Here is a 25182-nt window from a genome sequence, read left to right as displayed (position 1 = left end):
ACAACACGACTCCAACTCTCTAAGGCACAGGAACAAGGTAGCACAGGATACAGGTAGCAGGTACGAGAACACTGGAAACTGGAAAACATTAAGGGACCATTTGCAAGGACTAACACGGGTAAACACAACAGCGCTCAGGCAATGAAGGAGGGGGCTGGGCCCTTCTTATAGTCCAGGGTGAGCATGAGCTAATTACTGGTTTTCTTCATGTGCACACGCTGGCCCCTTAATGCCGGGCACGAGCATGCACACGCACCCCACGGGACACAGCAGAACGAAGCGGAAGTGAGCGCTGGCGTCTCCTGAGGAGGAGATGCGGGCCAGTGCTCAAAGCTCTGGTGAGTAATCCCGACGAGCCGTGGCCATGGGCGTTACAAGTTGTTCAATAATCAAATTAATCCTCCAAAATACAACTTGCCTAATAATTGTGCACTATAGTATACATTAGATAGCTTTCGACAAAATGCTTGTTTGGCTGACCGCTATTTCTCCAGATCGCCCCATACACATATAAGCCTGGCTGAGCGTGCATCTATTGTAAATGGGAAGAGAAGAATAAGTCCTATTTTCCCGGAGAACAAAGAAAACAAAACAAAAAACGGGCATTTTGAAATCCAACTGCTCTATGCTTTTCTCCCCTGACATCTACCGTCGGGGGAAGAGCCGGGAGACTTTATGGCTACTTAAACTCTACTAATTCCCCTCCACCCTTTTCCTGACCGTTGAGCCAGTTCCCCACCTGCTTGTTTGCTATTGATGCAGTTCCTCTGAAGAAGAGCGTCCAGCATAGGTTATCATCACCGAGTAGCAAAAAGAATGGGACCAACCAGGACATGGCCCCCAATCAAAGAACCCTATAGCAGCAGCATGGGCGGCCTCTATGGTACGAGCGCCCTTGACCACGTCATATGCCATCTTACTGGGAACTTCTCAGACCTTAGATAATACTAGGTTGGGTAGTCCAGGCATGCACAGCCTTAATGTTCGCTACTATTCAAAGCTAACTCTACGGCAAAACCAGTTTTCTGTCCCCTACAAAAAGACCTCTTAAAAAAATTAATTTCATTCTGCAAGTTCTGATGACTTCCTTCTACACAACCATCAATGACTTCCGATCGATGACCGCTCTGCAACTCTACATTGTGTGAGTCCCACCAAACAGCTCCGTATATCTCAGCATCCTGGATCACAGAGTATAACTCAGGGGCAGAGAGATATTGGGGTTAACTGCCCTGCATAACTTAATATTTAGGTTAAAGTTGTTGTCTGGTTTAGAAAACCATTTTGCAAAAACCCTATTAAAGCGTTGACAGAGGGGGGGGTCCCATTTTGGCCAGAGTAGACAATAGCTATGAAGAGCCTCTCTTGCTCTTGAGATTCCGGCACGTTCATACATTACATGGACAGCCCATTGATTTTAATGGCAACTGTAATGCTTCAATTCCCCTGTTGGGGCGCGGTAGAGAAATTTAACTATATGTGGAAGCAATTTTTCTCTTTCTTGGTGTTTGGCATAAAATTTCTATTTTTGATGCTGGTATGACACCATTTCTTCTGTGATTAATGCGGCCATGGAGGCCGATCTCGTAATCATGATCTTATAATAGTTGATCATTATAGGAAGAATCTTATTTCACCCCATATTTCATTTTGGGAATTTACCAGACATGGGCACATGTAAAATATTATAGGGAGACGTAATACCAAGGACACCAGTTAATAGAAATTGATAAAGGCAATAGAGGAATAATTTATTGAAACGAGTTTTATGACAATTTGTATACATAGTATTTACACAATAACTGTATCAAAGTTACAAAAAATCCTACTGTATAAATTACTTCTGTAATTACAACAGTAACAAAAAGTTTCCCTTAATTATATTATTTTCTTATTAAAAGTAAACATTAAGTACAGGCACTTAGGAAAAACATTGTTATAAGGCTTATTTAACCCATATATGTAATGAAATCAGATTTCAATGTAGGGCGTCAATAATTATGCAGCGAAACCTTGTCAGCAGATGTAAGAAAACTTATGAGGCTCGTTTAGAAAAAGTTGTGAAAAAGTACATTTGAAGTGTTGCCTATAGCAGCCAATCCCGTTACTTCTTTCACAAAAATAACTGAAGGCATCTGCTTGGTTGACCTCAATCTCATTGGTTGGTATAAACCATTCCTCGATCAAGGTGACAACCAATATGGCCTCCATTACAGTTACTACATGGTTGTCACCCAGCGTTACTGGAGTCCTAAATGACAAATTTGCCAAGTTATGCAGCGAGATAACCTTATTATATAACATGGCGGATATGCCTTTCAGAACTTTAGGAAAGCTGACAGGTACATTGGTTGTCATTCGGCTTTTCCAGATATAGCAGTTTGATAGACGAGGATGACTCAAGGGCTATTTTGGGGGCTAGTTGGTTTTACTCCATCATTCTTACACAGGCTATTCCCTCTTTTTGTTAAAAATAGTCCCCAATGAGAAGCTGATCAGAGAGTATCCTGCATCGGAAATTGTACGGACCCGTAATATGGCTGTGTGCATGAGGCCTTAAGTAGGCCATACATATTAGATAAATGTTGGCTAAACCTGCTGAGTTTGGCGGGATCAGCTGACTATCTAATATGTATGGGAACATCCCGACAGATGACGGCGTAGTGAAGGATCGAGAATGTTAGATTTCAACATGCCCAATCCTTTGTTCCAGTAGTGGATAAGGCTTATTGCCCCCACCCTATTAATATAAACAGGCATGCTGGGTATGTTTCGGGTGGAGTTGGGAGAAATATCTGTTCGGCCGGCGGCTATCTCATGTGTATGGCCAGCTTAAGATGGACGGCAGTTCTAGGGGTTAGATGTTGATGGTTGTTCTCCAAAAACACACTGCGTACCTATTAATGTCAGCTCAGTTTTTGGGTGAACTCATGAAGGGTCAAAGGCTGACTTTAATGTATAATAAAAGTTCCATATATTTTTGGGACTGTCAGCAGAATGACCAACTGTATGTGAGCTGGAAGACAGACTTTACTCTACTTCTATAGCCAATCTAAAAGGGAATTCTTCAAATCTGTGGTATCCAACAACATTAAAATTAAACTAATGGGTTTCCATGCAGGTACCTGCAAAGGGAACAGAGCGGCACTTCCAGATTACCGCTCTATTCCCTAAGAGGGTACAGACTTCTATGCATAGGACTTATCCAAGGGGGGCCAGAATAAGACTGTTCCTAGGGATCTAAAAGTTTCCAGCTACAGACTTCATTCACCCGAGTGATCGGTTTACCCATAACACGGCTACGGACATACTATATAGGTGACTGTGTAACTTTTTCCCTATGTAAATTATCCTCCATAACATATAAAAAATAAATACAAAAATTCCCATAGTACACTAAAAAAAACATATAAAACTAGCAGCTGATTTTTCTTTAATTTACATAATAGCAAAAGAACTAAAAGGCTGATTCAGTAACAGTAGTGAATATTCATTATAAAATAAAAGTTATACAGTACATTGTGTGGAATAATGAAAATAACCAGAAAAAAATAAATAAATTATAAACCTATGTATATATTTCTTTCCATTACAATATTTTATTTTCCACATGAGATTTCAAAATTTCACATTCCTGCATTTAAATCTGAATTTCAGATATTGTGCTTTGTTTTAATGATGAACAAACATTTGCCCTAGTGAAGAAGTATGCAGGATTTTAGAAATGGAATGATAAGAATTTAAGAGTTAAACCAAAAAATGTGTGGCTTGCCTGGTCTCCATTGCAGACAGAGCAATGGGGGGAGGTTTCTTCTGCAGCAAGCTTCCTTCCAGTCAAAGCCAAGGAGCCAACCCCCCCCCCCCTTTCCAAAACTTATTGCTTTCAATCCATTGGTAGTAGAGGAGGGGGAGTGGTAAAGCAATTCTATGTCTCCTGTGGCACATTTTTTTTTAACCATTTCACTTGCAATCTGGAACTAAACAGGATTAAGGAAGAGAATATCATTGGTGATAAGTATTTCCTGCCGTAATTATCCGGTCACTTGTTTGATTATAAATTAGGAGATTTAAAGGAACACTCCAGTCAAAACGAATACACGGACATGGCACAGGAATTCTCTCTTTGTGTTTCTTTCAATCCGTGTGTCATGCTCTACATTCTCAGGCCTTGCATTAGTCATAACACTATGTATTAGTTTTGGGCAGAGTGTTGTTCAAAAAGATTCTCCACCTAATTTTTTTTTTTTACATTTTGTGTAACTGAGGGGCAATAAAAGGGAGGGTTAAAAAAAAAAAAAAATGTAGGTGAAGAATTTAAGAATAACTTACATCCTTTCTGTCTCATAAGATGTATATTGGTTCATAAAGAAGTTCATCTGATTCCTCTGGGCGTCTTTCAAATTGTAGGTCTGTGGTTTTGGGCCTTTTGCCACCAGTATATCGGCCCAGATTTGTAACAGTTTATAACTATTTGGACTGTTTAATTCTTAGGGAATAATTCTCTTTCCTCATGAGAACAGTGTAGTATGCTTATATGGTTCTAGGTTTTCTAATGTTTTACAGCTTTCATAGAAAAATGTTATTCCCTTTATGCATCATTATCTGGATGGAATAAAAAGGAGAGAGCAAAAAAGAAAAAGTGGGAAAAAGAAAAAAAAAAGGGGTAAAAAAAAAGAAAAAGGGAGGAGGGGAAAGGGGAACAAAGAAAAAGGTGGGAAAAGGAACATAGAGGGAGGACAGGGGGAAAGGACAGGGGAAAAGAAAGGAAAAAGGGGGAAAAAAGAAAAAGGGAAAATGAAACAAAGAAAAAGGAAAGGAAAAAGGGACAAAGTAGAAAGGGAGAAGAAATCAAAGGGAAAAAAAATGAGAAAAGGCGAAAAAAAGGAAAAGGAAAGAAAGAAAGGAAAAATGGAAAAGGAAAGGGAGAAAAGGAAAAAGGGAAGTTAAAAAGAAATGAAAACGTAAAGGGGAAGGAAGAGAAAATAGGAAATGAAAGGATTAGGAATGAAGGGGATGGAATGGAGGAGTACCAGTGTTATTGGGAAACAAATGCTAGATAAAAAATACAGAGAAACATCTATGGCTGTAAACGTGAACACTGTAAACAAGGTTTTTAACGCCTTCTTTTCCACTAACAGGATTTTATATTTTTCATGTTCACAAGTCCTTTTGGTCAAAAACAACACGGTTCGCTAAATATATGGCAAATACTCCAAAAACAACGGATGAAGCAATGTAGACTGTAACACTTTCCATCAATTGTACAAACATCCCCATGAAGAAGGACGGAAAGACCTGAGACAGGAGGAATGTGCTGTCAAGAGTGGCAAAGTCAAGGCCGATCCCTCTCTTTGCGTAAACGTCTTTACCAGATTTATCGTCTCTGTCGGCCATCTGGTTATTGTTGTCTGTGGGGTAGTAGGGGTGGTCTTCAGAAGGAACATACGAATCCAGTTTTTGAGTCATATATATACTTTCTTCATTGTTGTGTCCTTTGTGCTTTAATGTTCCATTTTGGTGACTGCTCGGTATATTGGGTGAAAAGTACACCGGTTCTTCTATATTCTCATTCCGAATGTTCGGCACTGCGGGTCCTGGCATAAATACCTAAGGAGAAACATGTTTTTAGTTATTGATGCTCTGTCTGCATCAAAGTGATATCTGTTCATATTTTAGAAGGTTTCCCAAATTGAAAATGTTTCCATATTTTGTATTATTTTCTGGAAATTTAAATTTTTCCCATATTTTGTATTACTCTTCTTTTCTTACCAGATATATGGTTATTTGTATAAAAAGGGAGATTAACCCCCAATTTATTTATTTTTTGCCCTTGTCTTATGTACATATTTGGGGATAACTATAAAAACACCCTTGTAATAAGAGTTTTTGATTCGCTTTGCAGATCTCAAGGTGCCTTTGGATGTTGTTTGGATGTTTCAAATGCTGAACGATGTTCCATGCATAAACATTTATGGCACGTTAAGAATGGGAAGCATAGCCAGAAGACATTAGTGCTACGTCTCTCATGTAAAACAATAGCGACCAGCTAAAAAAAAAACAACACAGCCATTTCTCATAAAGATAATCTTCTGGCAATAGCAACTCACAGAAAATTTTTGCTCCGTCTTGCTGAATTCGAGAAGACCAGTCGATAGACATATGTTTCTGATCTGATAATAATCTTTTTCTTTTTTTTGTCAGATTATTAACTATTACTACATATATGGGTACATGGCGATATCATAGATTGGGGAATGGTCTAGTGGTTGTATGTATGATACTATTGAGAAGATGGTTAGGATGTCAAGGGCATTCAAATAGGAATAGAACATAGAACGAGCAAGCACAACCAATGATTTTTGAGCAAACCCACAATATTTTTCTACGAAGCTAGTCATTTGGTGAAACGTCATAGTTGAAGTAATTTCAAAAATTTGAAGACACACATTATAAGTGCCTTATATTTTACATAATGTGATCGGCGTTGTAATGTAGATTACAGCAGTGTTTTTTATTTAGAAAAGCGATCAATTTTGACAGAGTTATGACCTATTTTAGATTTATGCTAATGAGTTTCTCAATGTACAACTGGGCGTGTTTTTACTTTTTGACCAAGTGGGTGTTGCGGAGAGAAGTGTATGACGCTGACCAATCAGAGACCAATCAGCGTCATACACTTCCCTCCATTCATGCACTCAGCACATAGTGATCTTGCGAGATCATGATGTGCTGTCATATACTCCCACATTAACGTTACTGAAGTGTCTTGAGAGTGAATAGACATCGCTTCCAGCCAGGACGAGATGTCTATTCACAATCCCGACACTTCGGTAATGTTTGCGTGGGACTTAATGACAGCAAGCGTGATCTCGATGTGCCGTGCTTTAAGTCCCAAACGTTACCGAAGTGTCGGGATTGTGAATAGACATCTCGTCCTGGCTGGAAGCGATGTCTATTCACTCTCAAGACACTTCAGTAACGTTAATGTGTGAGTAAGTGACAGCACATCTTGATCTAGCAAGATCACTATGTGCTGAGTACATGAATGGAGAGAAGTGTATGACGCCAATTGTTCAGAGTCATACACTTCTCTCCACAACGCCCACTTGGTCAAAAAGTAAAAACACGCCCAGTTGGGCATTAAGAAAGTCATTAGCATAAATCTAAAATAGGTCATAACTTGCTCAAAATTGATCGTTTTTCTAAATAAAAAACACTGCTGTAATCTACATTACAGCGCCGATCACATTATGTAGGAGATAGGCCACTTATAATGTGGTGACAGAGCCTCTTTAAACCAATTCATCTTGTGCCTCATCACTTGAGGCCGAAAAATTTCAGTAAAGTTTTTTACGCATCTTGGTGACAAAACTCCACTGATCAAATACATTTTTACTTACCTCTTTCTCCTTATGATAGAGACAGATTAAGGTGTATGGGAGTGTCTGCAGCGTAGCGTATGCAAAACCGGTTAATGAAGACATGATGGTTACTACGACAATGTTCTGTGACAGGCATATAACCAGCGCAGAAGAGGTGAAGGTGATCATACTGGACAGATAGACTTTCCGAGACCCAAACTGTTTGGCAAGTTTGTTGATGATCATGGAAAAGAAGGTTGATGTTGCACACTGTAGAAAGAGGCCGAGACTTCCCATGCGGATTCCTGCAAGACAAGACCGCGAATGGTCAGTTTGAAAAAATTTATAATTAAGAAACAAAAATTCTGTAATTCCTGAACATAGAAGACATATTTATTGTATTTTTTATTTTCAAGGTTTTTTTTTACAGCTGGGCCTAACATTATCTGCTACTTTTTGACAGGTGTCATGCTCATAAATTCTTCCTACATTCATCTTTTTTTTTTTACAACTTATATTTTTAGGGTCACTGAAAAAAGGATGCAGACAATATTTTGTACTTGAGGTGGTGAATGTGCACCATGTTTGCTGTTGGTGGGTAAGGTTAAAGGTCCTCTTACACGGCCGATCCTGGGCCGTGTAAACGAGCGCCGATCAAGGAGACAGCTCGTTGATCGGTGCTCGTTTGCTCCTGTCACAAGGAGCTAATATGGGGACGAGCGCTCGTTTCTCTCTAGAAGATGGTCGGCCACCTAAGTTTAGCTCTGACGTATTGTGAATTGTACAAGGTTTCTTCTAGTGGGTTAAATGGGACAGAAATTTACTGATAAATTACTAGATCAATATAATCAGCCTCTTCTCAGATTGAAATTGCTGAGGGGGTGAGGGTGGGGCGCAACTTTAACTTGAAGTGAACTTCCACATTTGGACAACGATTATGCAATATGTGGAGGAGCAAAAAGCGAAATATATTTTCCTGGTCTCAGCCACTATCGGCCCTATTTGACCATGGGGCTAGCAGCTGAATATTTCCGGGTGGATAATGTCAGCAAACAGAGTTACCCATTACCAGGAACTGAGTTCTTGATAATGCCGGGACAAGACTCCAAAACAAAGTGGATGCAGGAATCGAATGTAAATAGTTCATAATAGGTCGAAATTATCTGTGTCCACTTTAGCTAAATCCAAAAAGTACAAAATTTGATTAAAAAAAAATAAAAAAAAAATTGAAATAATTTTCACAGCTAAGGAAATCTTAACTTATCTGATGTCGGGAAACTTCTATGGAGCAAATCACGTCTGTAAATACCACTAGTCATAAAGTGTTCTTTTATCCCATAACGGCAGCTAATATGTGCCAGTATTAAGTGGACTGAGTGCTGCTTAACATTTGTCTTTTATATATAGACCCCGGATAGTTTTTCAGTTGTTCCATTTATAGTGCATATATAAAAATACGATGCTCCTGCCGGAAACTATCTATCAGCAGTATAGCTAAAGGGGGTGCAGAGGATGCAGTGACACCCTGGTGACTAAAGGGGTCCAGATAGCACCCAGCCACATAAAAGGACAGTAGTGCTATAACTGGCTAAAATTGATGATTGGTGGGGAGGTATAGAACAGATTTTGTATCAAGGGGCCCAGAAGCTTTAGGCTACACCTCTGCAATGTCACAGGGAAGAGAGGCTGTAAGAGAAATGCATACCCCCCTCCAACAGTCCTGTTTTTGGTGGTATATCTCACGAGCCGGACTACGACAGAGTGCGGCTTATGTCAATTTACACACATAACTCCACCTTTTTCAAATTTTTATCTAGTATGGTGGAGGTTTATACATAACAGGGAACACACTGAAGAGTAAAACCATCAAACACCCAAAAAGCGGACCTCCTCCCACACCAAGATCAGCTTTCGAAAGAGGGACCCATTGTATAAGGTGGGATTGATAAAATTATGTAACATCTTACAAGGTCAGTAAAAAGTTGGAAATTAGCAAAACAATAGTGTGACTAAATCAGCTCACAACAAGAAAAGTACCTTCATCATATCGAATCCTTGACTCTGTTCCGGGAGCCGCACTTGGAATACCTTTGTACAGTCCCTCACCAACAAAATCTGTGTAGAATAGCATGAAAGACATGACCGCCATCCAGCTACATAACTGGGCAGCACATAGCTGTTTCATAACCGCTGGGATGCGACAGTAACTGTGATAAATCCTAGGGGTAACAGACCAGCAAAGACTCAACAAGCAAAATATTGGGTTACATTTCCAAGAACGTAGCTTCCATTTTGGTATACAACATCCTCTGGTGAAGGACATAGAGGTCACCGAAGGTTTGAGGTCCAGAGCTTGTTGACCATGGTCATGTTCTTCTACAGTCTTCATTGTTACAAGGACACTTATTACAAATATTACAGTCAATAATAGAAACAGGCACTCATCTTTTCCACCAAGGTAAAGTGACACGTACGAATAATTCCAGTTGACGGAGGTCAGTAAGTATCCAATACAACCACCAACGCTAATCATTAATGAGAACATGGCGAAGGCTTGACCACAACTCTCATCATCATGATAAAGGTCAGAGAGAAGAGCTTCCAGTGGGGTAAAGCACACCTGTACACAACAGTCAAGCAATCCCACACCGAAAATAAGGAAGAAAACATGGACACGATTCCCACCGTAGGAGAAGTAGGAAGCCAAAAAGTCTGCATGAGGAATGATAAACAGTGACAGGAGGACACCAACAGATAGCAGCCAGATGAATGGTCGTCTCCTACCATAGTTGCTTTGGCAATTATCACTAGCTGATCCAATCAGTGGCACAAGGATTAGTCCAAGGACGGGTCCAATACCTTAAAGAGAAAGTATTCAAAAAGTTGTCATTAAAAAGGAATTTTTTCATTATTGGAGCTATCGATTTGCTGGAGGCAATGTCCTATTACTCATCAATCAGAATTTCCTAAAAATTTCAGGACTTTTAAGGTATTTTTGATGTTGATAACATCCATGTACAAATATGATCTAGGTGGTCTGCAATCGTTGTGTAGCGGGATTACTAGCCATTTCAGGCTGAAGGGAAAATAGATATCTGGGGTATTTTTTAATGAGATTACCATGAGGAAGAACATAATATATATTCCGGTCCCTATGAAAAATACTTAGCAGTGAAGAGTGCTAGGAAAGGAAGTCCTCTCAAAGAAGAGAGCCACTATACATAGAGTATAAGGAAATTGAAAATTCATCGAAGCAAAGATCTGGATTAGATCAGAGTTTGGTCTTTAGAAGACATTTAACGGTTTATTATATTACTATCAATAGTCTTGTTTTCAGGGGTAGACTAAATAGTCTGGTCACCCTTCCACTCCATGTAAATATCAGGGTGTAAAGGTAAAATTGCTTGACATTGAACTGTTTGATTGGCATCTTACACTAAATGATGTCACTCTAGTGCAGTGACATCACAAATCTCAGTCCAGAGCAGCCCGTCTGACTAACTATAGATGGCCTATTATTAAGGCCAACCCTCACCTAAGGGTCTCAAATAAAATATCATGAAGTTTGTTGAAAGTAGAGCCAATAAATCTTCTTGCCATTCCTCACACTGACTCTAGGTAAGTGATGTACTTGAGGGGGCTGAAGCAAAACAAAGACTTACGTATCATAAGCCTCTTGGTTGATCCATGAGATATTTGGCCTTGAACGCAAATTTTACCCTCACCCCTCAAACAAAAGTATTACAAAAGAAGATCACACTTCTAAAACCTTTAACTGAAACTTTACACTTAAGTTCCTTTTATCATGTGCAGACGGGTTTGATGTTAGATCATAACACTCGGTGAAGCCACTTTTCATGTGCCCTTCAGGGCATCTGTAACAGGGGATTACTGTAACAGACACCAAACACCACAAGAATGAGGCAAAAGGAGTGTTTAGATACACAAATGTGACGCGGCCTGCAGCAAATCCACAAGTACAACAATAATAGTAAATATAAGACCTTGATTCATAGAATTTTTGTTCCTGGGAAAGAAGGATGACAACCAGTATGGCACAATTACAACTCTAGGAATATGGAGTTATAATACCTTACAGGGCTTTACTGGTAGCCACTTTTCCCAGACTCAATAAAAAATATACAGTATACAATGTAATATATATAAAACATTTTTTATAATAATACAAAAATAATAGTAACAACTTACCCAAAACCATGGTCATGTACTGCTCTTCCACTCCAGCCTCCAAGAGCAATGGGGGGACGTACGTGATGCCAGCTGCCACACAGATCTCGAGGCCACATGTCATGAAGTTTAGCAGGACGAGGTGCCACTGCATCCTGCAGGGCGTCATGTTCGAGCAACTTCTCTCTCCCGTGTCTACGGCCAAATGTTTAAAATCTCAAATGTCCTCATATGAGATGAATAATTCTGAAGAGCGGTCTTTGAAGACGATGCCTCCCTTTGATCTTCCTGGGCCCCCATAGTCAATGACACTTACTACAAAAGAAGAGAAGTGTAAACATGATTGTGCTCAAGATATATAATATATAATTGTGGTAAAAAAAATTAAAAAAAATAAAAACACTACATAATACGCTTCAATTAATTCTCAAAAATATTTTTTTTTCCCGTCATTGCTATTGCTAGGCTTTTCTCCACCTGCGACAACGATTCAGCTCCCTGCCCTAGTTCTGTATCTAATTACTCTGGCCAAGGTAGAATGGCTTGTTAGTGCCCCTCCTGGCATGCATCACCCAGGGGCATTTGCCCCGCCAGTATCCCCTAGTTACGATACTGGTTTTAGCTGAATTAAGTTAAAATGGGTTTTTCATTATTTTCTATTGATGGTCTAGCCTGGGGACAGGCCATCAAAGTATGATCGGTGGGACCCCCATAAATCAGCAAAATGAAGGGGCCATGGCACTACATTGATTGTTAGCACCAAACAAAAGGACATGATCACTTAAATAAATAGATTGTCTCAACAGGACCACCCCTTTTCTAAATGCAGTCCCCCTTATATCCATATTATATATGGTAGTAGTACTACTAGTAGAAGTTAAAGGAAGGTTTCAGTCCTAAGAAATTAATGGCCTATCCTCAGGATGGGCCATTAATATCTGATCGGTGTCCGACAACCCGGCACCCCCGATAATCAAAGGCCATTGAATTTCTTAGGACTGGAAAACCCCTTTAGCTAAAATTGGCAACCATATGATATATGGTCGCACCAAGACTACCAGAAAGGGAGTTTGGCTTCATGCACACAACCGAAGCCATGTGCACAAGATGTGCATTGACTTTAAGGAGCTCGGATCGCAAATGCGGCCCGTAAAAGGACTGGCCCTGTTTTTATGCGGTCCAGGCTCCCGAACAATGCACGGACTGTAGAAACCACTGTCGTGTGCATTGGCCCATAGGATAGAATGTGTCCCATACTATCTGGAATTGCGGATTGTGAGGCCGCAAAACTACGGTTGTGTGCATGAGGCCTTTCTCTTATCATCTCTGCTTTGGCTATTAGAGGAGTTCCCAAATAGAGGTTTTGCCTGTATGATGTTCCAATTTACCATGGAAAAGTGACCGTAAACGTAGCGATATCGTGGTCTGGCATAAAAAGTCATTCTCATTTTCCCTAAAAACCTTATGTAGGTCTCTCCATTTACCAATGGGTATCCCTATAGTAAAATATATCCGAACACTTTTTCTTTGTTGGATTGAAGACAATGTTTTGGGATTATGTTCATCTCGATTCTCATCCCATGTTGGGACACATGCAGGGCATACATAGAAAAGCAAAGGACACATTCATACCCAAGAGCTTAAATAATTTGGGCTGTAAAGTCCACAAAAAAATAAAGAAAGGCCTTGAAGGCAGCACCAGCGCTCTAGAACCTAGGTTCCCAACCTGTGGTACCCCAGATACACTGCTCTAGAACACCCCTGAGAGCTGGTTTGGGGTATTTATCAGCTGCCGAATCTCAAATGTTAGATATGAGAAATTCCATGCAAACGACTGTATAAAGAACATCAATGTTATTTCCTTGCAAACCTCACTAATGTCCCCTCTTCGGCCGCACAGGTCCACTGATCTAGGACTTGACAATTTACAAAGCTCCTTTCTGAAACTCGTCCTGATCCTGTAAAATGACTCCCAGGAGTCGAATGGTGAAAAATCATCACTCTACAGGAAAGACGTTACACTCTGTACCCTACTTGTCTTTCACATACCATTGGAATGTACGAGGTCTAGTAATATACCTCAGGAGGAGGAAAACCAACTAAAATTAGTCATTTTTTTATGTGAATACTTAGAAATACTCACACAATGTTGGATTAGTCGTATAGTAGTAAGTCTATTTGCTGTACAGTTGAATGCAATCTAGTGTTCTCAGTTATCAGCTATCCCAGGCTGGTGAGAAGCTGGGGGATGACAGGACGTTCAGGAAAATCCCCCTTGATCACAACTTTATCTCAATTAGACAATGAAAAGCAAAGACTCAACCTGTTGGGGTTTTAGAGGTCGGACCCTATTAGGCCATACAATATTGTGGTAGGAAAGCAACCCCTACAAAATTCTTGACATAAAAAAAATATATATAGATACCCCTACCTCCAACATACATACATATATTTTTCACGTAACATTTTTTTTAATGCCCCCCATAAGAGAACAAACCCACCAGAATGGCTCATAAAACAGTAACAGTCACAACACCCTATTAATAAAAAAATGTCCTTAATTCTCTATGAGGGACCACCAATGCCCAATAATTGTCAGCCGGAGAGTTCCTATAAGTGCCAACCAGAGTTTCCATAAACTCAGGCCATTGTGCCCATAAATGTCAGCTACAGTAATCTACAAACGCCAAAAAGTGTACCCATTAGTGTCAGCCACAGCTTCCTATAAGTGCCAACGCCCATTCATAAAGCATTGGTAAAAGCGGCACCATTTGTCAAAACAGTTATAGTGTACCTCCACATGTGATCTCCCGCCCCAACCTCACATCGGGCGTAAAGAAACGCTCCTGCACGCTGGACGGTACAGTTGTCGTGGCAACTGTATGACACTTGGAAAGTATCATTCACGGATCCTTTTCTAATTAATAGGACCCTTGCACAATACTCTCCGGTCGTCTTGGAGGTACCTCCCATATAGGTACACTTGGAGGGTCTGGTAAAATGTCCATTAACGTTTTTGTGAATGTCCACTTTTTAACAGGTTTTTAGGTCGGAAAATCTGTACTGAATAATTTCTTAATATATCTTTATAGAGGTCGGAGTTTTTCTTATCCAGAGCTTCAAATCCCATGCATGGATGTAGATGTAAAATTCTGTCTTCCTGCAGTCACCACTAGAGGGAGCTCACTGTTATTATTGAGATCAATATATAAACAGTATGCGGTAAACTCCCCCTAGTGGTGACTACAGGAAGCCAGAATTTTATTATTTACACTTATGTGTATGCAGAGGATTTGGAGCTCCATATCAGAAAAACAGAGCTCCAAACACTATAAAGATATATTAAGAAATTAATCAGCACAGAATTTTGGACCTATTGGTGGACATTCACTTCAAGGAGAATCTCATCAAGATCTATACTGACACATGTTGCTATAACGCATCCCTTTAGATCTTCTGTCTGGTTTAAGTAGCATCATGACGTGTGAATGTTATTTTTTGTGGTAGGTTGTGAGTAACGGCTCTGAGTTGGCCCTTGGATACGAGCCAAACTTCTAATGCCATTGATTGTTACAGGACATTAATGTATATCCTGATTTTTTCCAGACGATGATCCTCTACTAATGCATCTTGTGGGTATGGAGCAATTGACTGGCGTATTTTTTTATTCTATTAAGTCATAGTCTTAAAACTAGACCAAGAGATTGCTGCAAGCAAAGGAAGGGAAGGAGACGTCTCTGTAATGTGGCTCAATACACAAATGCCTAAAGAGGGTCTCCTCCTGAATCTACTATTATAAAAATCTGATTAATAGAGCAGTAGGAGATCGAGAAAAGTGGAATGCCTGTAATCAGGGCCGGCTCCAGGCTTATGTGGGCCCCTGGGCGACACAGACAGTGGGCCCCTTTGCGGGGGTACTCACGGCGGCAGTAAAATTACAGAAAACTTTGTGCCCCCATATAGAAGTTAGGCCCCCATTTTGTGCCCCCATAGTGCCCTCTGTAGATAGTGCTAGTAGATAGGGATTCCGCTCCAGGAGAAGCCCCTGAATTCACTGTCCATATACGGACAGTGACATCTGGGGCTCCACCAGGAGTGGAATCACCGTCCAATGCGTCGGCAACATTCTGGCCGGAGTTTCCACTCCTAAAAGTAGTAATGACGGCTGCGTCAGCACCCGTCGGCCGAGTGGGCCCCCCCCCCAAGGACAGTGGGCCCCGGCACATGCCCGGGTTCACCGAGTTCTGACGCCAGCTCTGCCTGAAAACTAAACTTCATTATCTCTTCCCAACCCCCAACAAAGTGCTTAGTCAGCGGAGTAATCTCAGACAGACTGGTTGCTAGGGATGTGGTGCCTGGCAACCATATATGAAAGGCGGTCCCTTAGGTAGTATATCCCAAGCAACCAGTCCATCTCACAGCTGGTTTGGCTTTTGCTGTGAAAAGAGAAGGGGAAGAGCAGTTTGGCCCCAGTGTAGCCATGCTATCTCAGATCTCATTCTGCCTTAGTAATCAGATTTTTAGTTGGAGAACGTCTTTAAATTTCCCTAGTGAGGATATTTAATATTAAACTACCACACTATATCAGGAACTCATAACAAAGCCAAAATCTAGGAAAAGTTTTGTAAAAACCCACCTTATACAGCAGATTGCTGTTGATGGATCTCACAAAAATCCCATTAACAAAGCAGCAGCGCAATAAACAATTCAGGTAATAGAAGTATATTAGAGAGTTGCTTGCAATACAATTCCCTTATATATAAAGTTGTCCAACGGGCGGAACTTCACATCAGGTAAATATATTTACTATTCAGGAAATATACCGTAAAATTCCTTTCATCTGGCATCTGATAATCTAGAAAATGTGATAATCTGACTGCAATATAATGTAGAATTTCACAAAATCAGGAGCAAAACAGACTGCAGACTGGCAGATATTTTTACAATATGTATTGTTTTGGGTCTTTCTTTGCAAGTAAGTTTATGTATTTATCTACGTCGTTCTGATAATCCAGAATCTTCTGATAATCTGGCACCTATAAAATCCCCTAATGACGGATTAAAAGCTATTTTAATAAATATATACAAGATATACCTTACCTGGCAAATTCCCTATAAACCAAATTGTAGAAGTCACCATAACAATAAAGAAGCCATGTCTGCGTGTAGCCACAAGTGACCTGAATGCTGCAGTTGCTGTCCGGACCCCACACTTTTCTCATGCGCTCGGACGACCTGCCTCATGGTATTTTCCCATCACATCAACCTCTCACTGGCTGCTAAGAAGAAACAGACAATGCCTCATTGTATCTCCCGGACCGGCCCCACACTTACATCACTAGCAGGCAGTCAGGATTGGAAACGTATTGGAAATACATAGAAACTTATTTCCATGGCCAAATTCCATTCCTGAACAACACAGACAGACATATCATTGTCCTGCAATACAATCCAGGTAAAAGTCAACTTCCAATGAGGAAAAGAGGGGGCTCCAGATCAAAATTTAAAGTTAAGGTACTTTTACACAGGACATTTTGGGCGATGCCACGAGAGCCCATCACTGAAACAGCTCGTTACTCCGATCGCTCGTCCCCATACATTATTATCATGTCGGCAGCGCGTCTCCCGGTTTACACAGAGAGATTGTGCTGCCGACAACGATAATAGTTTGCACTTTTAAAACTATACGATCAGCCGCCTGATCGTATAGTTTACTGATCACTGATCGCTGTCCTGTTTACACAGGGCAATGATCGAGAACCAGCGTTCTTTGAACGCTCGTTTGCCCGATAATTGGCCAGTGTAAAAGGGCCTTTAGACAACCCCATACCCAGCACCACTTCATACCACCACTCTTGCCAGGTGATTGAGTAGGTGACTACAATGGGGAAGGTGGATGGTCCAGTGGTGCTCACAGAAGAGAGGGGGCCTCATAGCAAAGACTAAAATGGGCCCCTAATCATGGTACCAGATTTTTCCACCCAGGACAGATGGCCTGGTGTTTGTTCCCCCTCTAAGCCCGTTGTATGACTTTTAGGCAGAGTTCCTCAGGAGAGGGTGGTCCTGCCCATATATACGCCACCCAATAGCAAAATGGATGGGACCAATCAAGACAGGGCCTCGTATCTCTGTGAGCCACATAGCAGTTGCTTACAACCTAGGGATGGTACCAACCTGAGACCTAAAGGCCCTTATGCACGGGTCGATTATCGGGTGAACGAACGCGGATTCCTGATCATTGGCTTGTGTAAACGGGGCAGTGATCAGCCACCGAACGAGCAATTGCTCAATCGCCAGCTGATCGGATCTCTTATGCTGCCATGAAAATGGTCATTGTTCAGCGGCACGTCTACCCGTGTGAACAGGAAATGTGCTGCCGACAGTATACGCACTCTTTGGTGATGAACGATCTTATTAGCGATCAATGGTCCACATATAGCTACAATCATTGCTCCATGTAGAAGGAGCAAACAAGCGCCAATTAACTTATTATTGTGATAGTAATCTGCCCCATAGAAGCTAAAACTCTGCCTTGACCAGGGTATTTAGATTCAGGGCTAGGGTGGCAAACTGAGTCTTGGCACCAGGTGAAGTAAAGCCTAGCTACAAGAAAGATGGTGTAACCTGAGTTGGGCTCTTTCCCTCTATTGGCCCTATAGAAGCCACCTTGTCTCCACTATGTACGCTATACATTGAGTAATAAATACTTAAAGATCTTTAAAATTACACTGGCCCTTTAAGAAATGATTAGTCCTTCTAAATTAATTAGAATATCATCAAAAAGTTAATTTATTTCAGTAATTCAATTCAAAAAGGGAAACTCCTATACTATATAGATTTATTACACACAGAGTGATCTATTCCCAGCATTTTTTTCCTTTAATGTTGATTATTATGGTAACAGTTACTGAAAACCCAAAATTTCGTTTCTCAGAAAATTAGATTATTATATAAACCCAATTTCAAAAATGATTTTTAATACCCAAATGTTGGCATACTGAAAAGTATGTCCAGTATCTGCCCTCAATCCTTGGTCGGGGCTCCGACTCTGCATGAATTACAATCAATTGCATCAATGCGGCGTGGCATGGGGGCGATCAGCCTGTGGCACTGCTGAGGTGTTATCAATGCGGCGTGGCATGGGGTGATCGGCCTGTGGCACTGCTGAGGTGTTATCAATGCGGCGTGGCATGTAGATGAGAGACACCAGACCCAACAATGCAGACGAGCTGAAGGCCACTATCAAAGCAACCTGGGCTTCCATAACACCTCAGCAGTGCCACAGGCTGATCACCCCCATGCCACGCCGCATTGATAACCTCTCAGCAGTGCCACAGGCTGATCTCCCCCATGCCATGTCTCATTGATAACCCCTCATTAGTGCCACAGGCTGATCGCCCCCATGCCACGCCGCATTGATAACACCTCAGCAGTGCCACAGGCTGATCTCCCCCATGCCATGTCTCATTGATAACCCCTCAGGAGTGCCACAGGCTGATCGCCTCCATGCCACGCCGCATTGATAACACCTCAGCAGTGCCACAGGCTGATCACCCCCATGCCACGCCGCATTGATAACCTCTCAGCAGTGCCACAGGCTGATCTCCCCCATGCCATGTCTCATTGATAACCCCTCATTAGTGCCACAGGCTGATCGCCCCCATGCCATGCCGCATTGATAACACCTCAGCAGTGCCACAGGCTGATCTCCCCCATGCCATGTCTCATTGATAACCCCTCAGGAGTGCCACAGGCTGATCGCCTCCATGCCACGCCGCATTGATAACACCTCAGCAGTGCCACAGGCTGATCGCCCCCATGCCACGCCGCATTGATAACCTCTCAGCAGTGCCACAGGCTGATCTCCCCCATGCCATGTCTCATTGATAACCCCTCAGCAGTGCCACAGGCTGATCGCCCCCATGCCACGCCACATTGAGAACACCTCAGCAGTGCCACACATTGATCGCCCCCATGCCACGCCGCATTGATAACCCCTCAGCAGTGCCACAGGCTGATCGCCCCCATGCCACGCCGCATTGATAACCCCTCAGCAGCACCACAGGCTGATCGCCTTTTTTAATTGAATTACTGAAATAAAATAACTTTTTGATGATATTCTAATTCATTGAGAAGGACTAGTATTATACTGGATTGTGATACATCACGTTTTGTCATTCCAAGCTCAGCAACCAAACAATAGAACACCGGAGCGAAATCATCTTTTGAAGCGATACTATTCCTCCATATTCCCAGCGCTCGTCACAGTGAAGACATGACAGGGCAGGAATCTCAGCGTTATGTCTACAGCATCTGACCTCATTCCATCTTCATCGGTTTTATATCATACAGCTGTGTTTACACTGAGGCCGAAACTAAACTCGCCGAGGGATCAGGAACCAGCTGCAACCAAATGTATATCATTGTATAAAACATTAGTATGACATATACCGATGTAGTAGAGCTGAATTTGTTATTTAGCGCTAAAGTGGCTGCATTCGTTGTACAGGATGAGAACACACCGTGCTAAGATAATGTACTTGCAGTGCTATGTAAAATCATAATAATAAGAGGAGTTCTGCCTAATGACAAACTCAGCTCTGCTACATCTTTAGTTGCAATTAATCTTGAATTATTATTCAGAGCATCAAATAATACCAATACAAACCATTTATACATTAACCAGTTGAAACTTGCCACAGACAAAAGGTTTTTACATACAAGACGAGCCTTTATAACGATAATTGTTGTGTCCTCGGTGTCAAAATGATCGGATTGAAATCATTAGAAAAATTTGTCAAACACGTCTTATCACTTTTCTGATCTGTCGTCTAATTCCTGTAAGGGTCGGTTTACACGTTGCGTAATTACTGCGGATTTTTCGCAACGGATTTGATTGTGGAAAATCCGCAGCATAATACAGTAGCAGCAGAGTGGATGAGATTTGAACAAATCTCATCCACACGCTGCGTAAACAATGACCGAAAAAAAACGCTCAGAAATTGACCTGCGGTGCAGTTTTTCAATCCGCAGCATTTCAATTATAATTGCGTAAACGCTGCTTATCTTTTGTGGGTTTTTCCCCCATTGATTTTAATGAGGAGGTAAAACCCGCAACAAATATCAGATGTTGCATTTTTTGCGGTGGAAAATCAGCGATTCTGCTGCAGAAAACGCAACTCTTGTAAATCTTATACTTACCCAGAATTCTGTGTTTCTTCGTCCAGCTCGGCCTCCAGGGATGACGTTTCATCCCATGTGACCGCTGCAGCCTATCACAGGCTGCAGCGGTCACGTGGGATTAAACAGCATTCCAGGAGGCCGGGCTGCAGGACGTCAGAGGATAAGTATGCGTGGGTTTTTTTCTACGTGCAGTTTTCCACAGCAGAAATTATGGCAGAAAAACCACTACAATTTGATGCATTTTTTTTCGGCCGGAATTCCCTGCGACCGCCAGGGCGGATACGTTGTGTATTTTTACGTAGCGCATCCGCCCTGTGTTGACATGGTCTAAGAGTTTAGCATCCAGCTGAAAAGGACATTTGGGAGAGGCAATGTGAGGAGAGCCCTGCACTCAGCCAATCAGCACTGCTGAGAACACAACCGGAGAAGCTGATTGGCTGAGAGTAGCTGACAGAGCTCTCCTCCCAATATTCCTTTTCAGTTGGATGTTAGTTTACAATAACCCAAACCCTAATAGTGAGAGTTCTTTGCACCCACTAATTTAACCCTTTATGGGTTAAATATATTAAATGGGGGGGGGGGGAATCCTATCATTGAGAGAATACAGGTGAGTGGGGTTATGTTGCTATTGCGACCCAACATTGGGTCGATAGAGGCGCTGGAATTAAAAAAACAAAACAAAAAGGGGCACTGCGTTTTAAAAAGTCACACCAACCAGCACCAAACAACAGAAGTGGCATCAAATTCTGATCAAGTAACGACCCCCACCACATTCTTGCAGCATCATGGTGTGGTTTATACAATTCAGGCGTGTTTCACACGCGACGTTGGGTAGCAGTAAGTGATCAAGTGATGTACCCTAATCTACATTCTGCAGGATTCACGGGAGAGCACATGACAAGTCACCGCAATGATTGAGGTAAAGGTCACAGCTTGATACAGGACTATTTAAAGGCACAGGCCTCACACTGTATCATCTTAGGAAACAGCTAGCTGTACAAAATCTGAGCGTGACTGCATGCCGCTCATTCTTCACAAGTATCGCCTCATTCATTTATTATAAACCCGCTTTATCGTTCAGAAATTTAAAAAAACAGAAACATGGAGGCTTTTATTACCTGGCAGCCCGCATAGATGTAACTGCAAGCTTTCTAGGCCCCTGGGCAATATCTGTTATGGGGTCCCGCAACTACTATGCGTCATTTATAGTGGTGGTCGCCTCTTATGGGGCAGAAGGACCTGTTGAGTATCCTCAAGCTCCATGGCCCGGGTGCGATCTCGAGCGCATCACCTCTTAAAGTTACCCCCCTCAGCCCTGCCAACCAACTTTTTGATTTGGATAATTGTGGATATTGGGGTTAATTTACACTCAAGTACAACGTTATTGGTCTAAATAATGCATCTAAAATAAAAAAAGCAAGCAAATCACAAAAAGTCTTGATTATATATCTCCTACCATTTTGTGCACACAACTCCAATACAGACCTATGTGTTTCCTTGGTTCCAGACTACAAACCAACCCTGTGTGTAGTCTGATCTGCCTCCTCTTCTACTTTCTGTAATAAAACCCCCCGCTCTTTAGAAATTAGTAACCCCGGCAGGATAAAATTAGGGCAAAAGGTGAATTTTTAGTGTTCGTTTTAATAAACTATTTTATACTTTAAGCTAGGGCAGAGGCATCTTTTGTTTTTCTACATAGCTGAACTTAATGTGCCCCGCACCACCAGCTATTTATAATACTTCTGTCTTTCTATGTGGAAACTCTCTGGCATCTGGTACATGCACTCCCTACAGTTACGCCCGTGCAAGCCCCACTGCCCCCAAGTGCTGCAGACAGTTAAACTATATCCTTTGCTTGCTTCTTTGGTCACCAATTGCCAGTCCCACCCAATCAATGGTAATTGGTTTCTGGGTAACCGCCATACCACTTCTTGGAACACCCCACTCTTCAAAGATTTACCAAAAACAATGCAACCATTTAAAAAACACCCACATAATAGTACTAACATGGCTAATAAAAGCACAGCGAAGTTGTTTTGGGCTACACACAAATTTTCAATGATTTTCTGGTATTAAAAAATGTATACCCTTTCTACTGTATGTCCACTGTATCTTCCAGAAACAGCGCCACTCTTCCCCATATGCTGTGTCTGGTATTGCAGCTTAGTTCAGAGAACATTTCACCTCCCCGTACATGTGCAGCTGAGTGCAGTATGTAATGGGCAGGGCTGAACAAACCCTGGGGCACTTTTCATTCTTTTTCTACCTCCCTCCATTATTTAGATATCGGTGCCGTTATATTTGGCGCCCGATATTTAAATAACCCCCTGAACTGTCAACGGGGTGTGTACTGGCAAGGGGGTGTGTTACTATGGATGTGACACTGTCCAATCAGATATGGACAGTGTTACAGCAGGAGCGAGGAGAGAAAGAGAAAGAGAGTGTGCGCACGCGCGCACACGCTCTCACTCTTCAGATTTCAAGATTAGTCTTCTGCCGAACTGGCAAGGGGGCGTGTCACTGCTACGGACAGTGTAAGCCCTCCCCAGCTCTACACTGTCCGTAGCAGTGACACGCCCCCTTGCCAGTTCAGGTGAAAAGATTGCAAACGCACACTCTCTCTCCTTGCTCTTGCTGTAACACTGTCCATATCTGATTGGACAATGTCACAGCCAAAGTAACATGCCCCTTGAGTGTTCAGGGAGTTATTTAACTATCGGGCGCCAAATATAACGATAACTAAATAACGGAGGGAGGTTGAAAAAAAATATGGGCTGCATTATTTATATTTAAAAGGGTGCTCCAATTTCAGTATCTCTGAACATGTCATTTGCACATTTCTGATGTAACTTAGAAAACAGACTGTCATCGACTACTGCATTTCACACTCTAACTCACAGATTCCCTGAAAGGGGTCTTCTGCTTTAGACTAACCATTTTCAAAGAGCATTGAAAATTCAGAGTTAAGTCCCTAATTCAAGACCTCCATCAATTAGCCAGAGCAATTACAAAGAGAACCCCGCTCTCTGGAGGACCTAGCACATCCTTGTATTACATGGACAGCGCATTTTAGTGGGAGTTGTGTAATACTTTTTTTCTCCTGTGGTGGCACTGCAGGGGAAATGAACACTTACCGCCAGGTTCTCCTGCATATAACTGATCAATGGGGGATCACCTATAGTCAGCTTATTTTTAAGGGACCTTTTTAAGAAAAAGGGATTGTCAAAAGCAGACAACCCCTTTTATGTCAAGTGACCATGCCCAATGAGCCCAAAGGGGTCCTTCTATTCATAGAATGCCAGGACCCCTCCTCTACTTTTAGATAAATTAAGAGCCCACCTTTATAATCTTCTAACACATGTAACGGCCATGAAAGAAGAATTGAAAATTGGAGAACCCTTTTAAGGGCCCAACTGGGAATCTAAATTGTAGTAGCATACAAAGGGTATGTATTGTACATTGTTGATCCGTCTGTCAGAATGGATAGGGACAGTTTGTGCTATAAAACAAAGAGGAACATTGGCAACACAAGCAGAGTCTAGTAACGTGATCCGCCAAGCACGGAGATCTATTGAACTAATATTTCACATTCTTAAAAGTATCAAGTGATTTTGTTTCTACATTTCAAAGCCGGGAGCGCAAACTGATTTTTTTTTTATATAGATTTGGTTTCTGTGGGAAATGGATGTATATAAATATATAGGGTGACAGTGCTGTCACCATTTCTCAGGAGGATGGTTTCAACCAGTGGCGTACATAAAAGAGAGAGGACTCCATAAAAAATATTAAAATGAACCCCCATTATGGTTTTGAGACCCAAGACATAAGGGCCGGTGTTTGTTTTCGCCTCAATGTTCTTTCTATGACCCTTGGGCCAAATTCCCCACCTCCCGGCTTGCAATCAATGCATTTATATGGCAGAGGGGAGTCCTGCACAGGTTCTCTCCACCCAGTACCAAAGGGGATGGCGCCAACCAGGGCTGGGTCCTCTCTCTCTAAGGGCCCCATAGCAGCCACATGGCCTGACTCCATAGTATGTATGCCCTTTGTTTCAACCAACTAAAAGATTGAGCTAGGTCTGAAAGTTATTACACAAATTTTGCCATTTGAATCTACATAAAACGTTGCATATCATTTGCTTACATTTTTCTAAATTTTCTGGTTGCCCTTAGAAACAGACAGCGGTTTAGCTCTACTGCATTGTCAGACATGTGACCCTGGCTCTGCATATCAGTCATCTGGGCTCCCACAATGCACTACTCTCTGATAACAGGAACCCAGAAAAAGTGTGAATTTAGCTTTGGACATGAAACAGAAGAAAACATCATTAGGTAACTCAATGTAAACCCAAGTAAAGCAGAGTCTTTACTCACATAACTCAAAGATTTATGTAAAGTGGGGTCTTCTATTAAAACTAAATGTAGATAATAAACAAAAATACTTCCAAATT

General features: G+C 41.7%; 1 protein-coding gene across 2 annotated transcripts in view; it reads right to left on the bottom strand.

The window, feature by feature from the left end:
• Nucleotides 1–1872: 1872 nt before the first annotated feature.
• The window catches only part of LOC142748782 (solute carrier family 45 member 3-like), a 35015-nt gene continuing 11705 nt past the window's right edge, over nucleotides 1873–25182 (bottom strand). The window contains exons 1-5 of one of the 2 annotated variants that reach the window (XM_075856039.1): nucleotides 16650–16789; nucleotides 11571–11864; nucleotides 9399–10220; nucleotides 7401–7666; nucleotides 1873–5607 (exon numbers count right to left, since the gene is read on the bottom strand). In XM_075856039.1, the coding sequence (XP_075712154.1) occupies nucleotides 5158–5607; nucleotides 7401–7666; nucleotides 9399–10220; nucleotides 11571–11718 (1686 nt within the window). In that variant the 5' untranslated portion in view covers nucleotides 11719–11864; nucleotides 16650–16789 and the 3' untranslated portion in view covers nucleotides 1873–5157. Of the gene's footprint in view, nucleotides 5608–7400; nucleotides 7667–9398; nucleotides 10221–11570; nucleotides 11865–16649; nucleotides 16790–25182 lie in introns of those variants that run through there. The other variant, XM_075856040.1, reaches the window with a different exon arrangement.

Source organism: Rhinoderma darwinii, chromosome 3 (genome assembly GCF_050947455.1).
Source record: "Rhinoderma darwinii isolate aRhiDar2 chromosome 3, aRhiDar2.hap1, whole genome shotgun sequence".
Classification (NCBI taxonomy): Eukaryota; Metazoa; Chordata; class Amphibia; order Anura; family Rhinodermatidae; genus Rhinoderma; species Rhinoderma darwinii.
The sequence above is the reverse complement of the archived record's forward strand: the minus strand, read 5'-3'. Positions and strand labels throughout refer to the sequence as shown.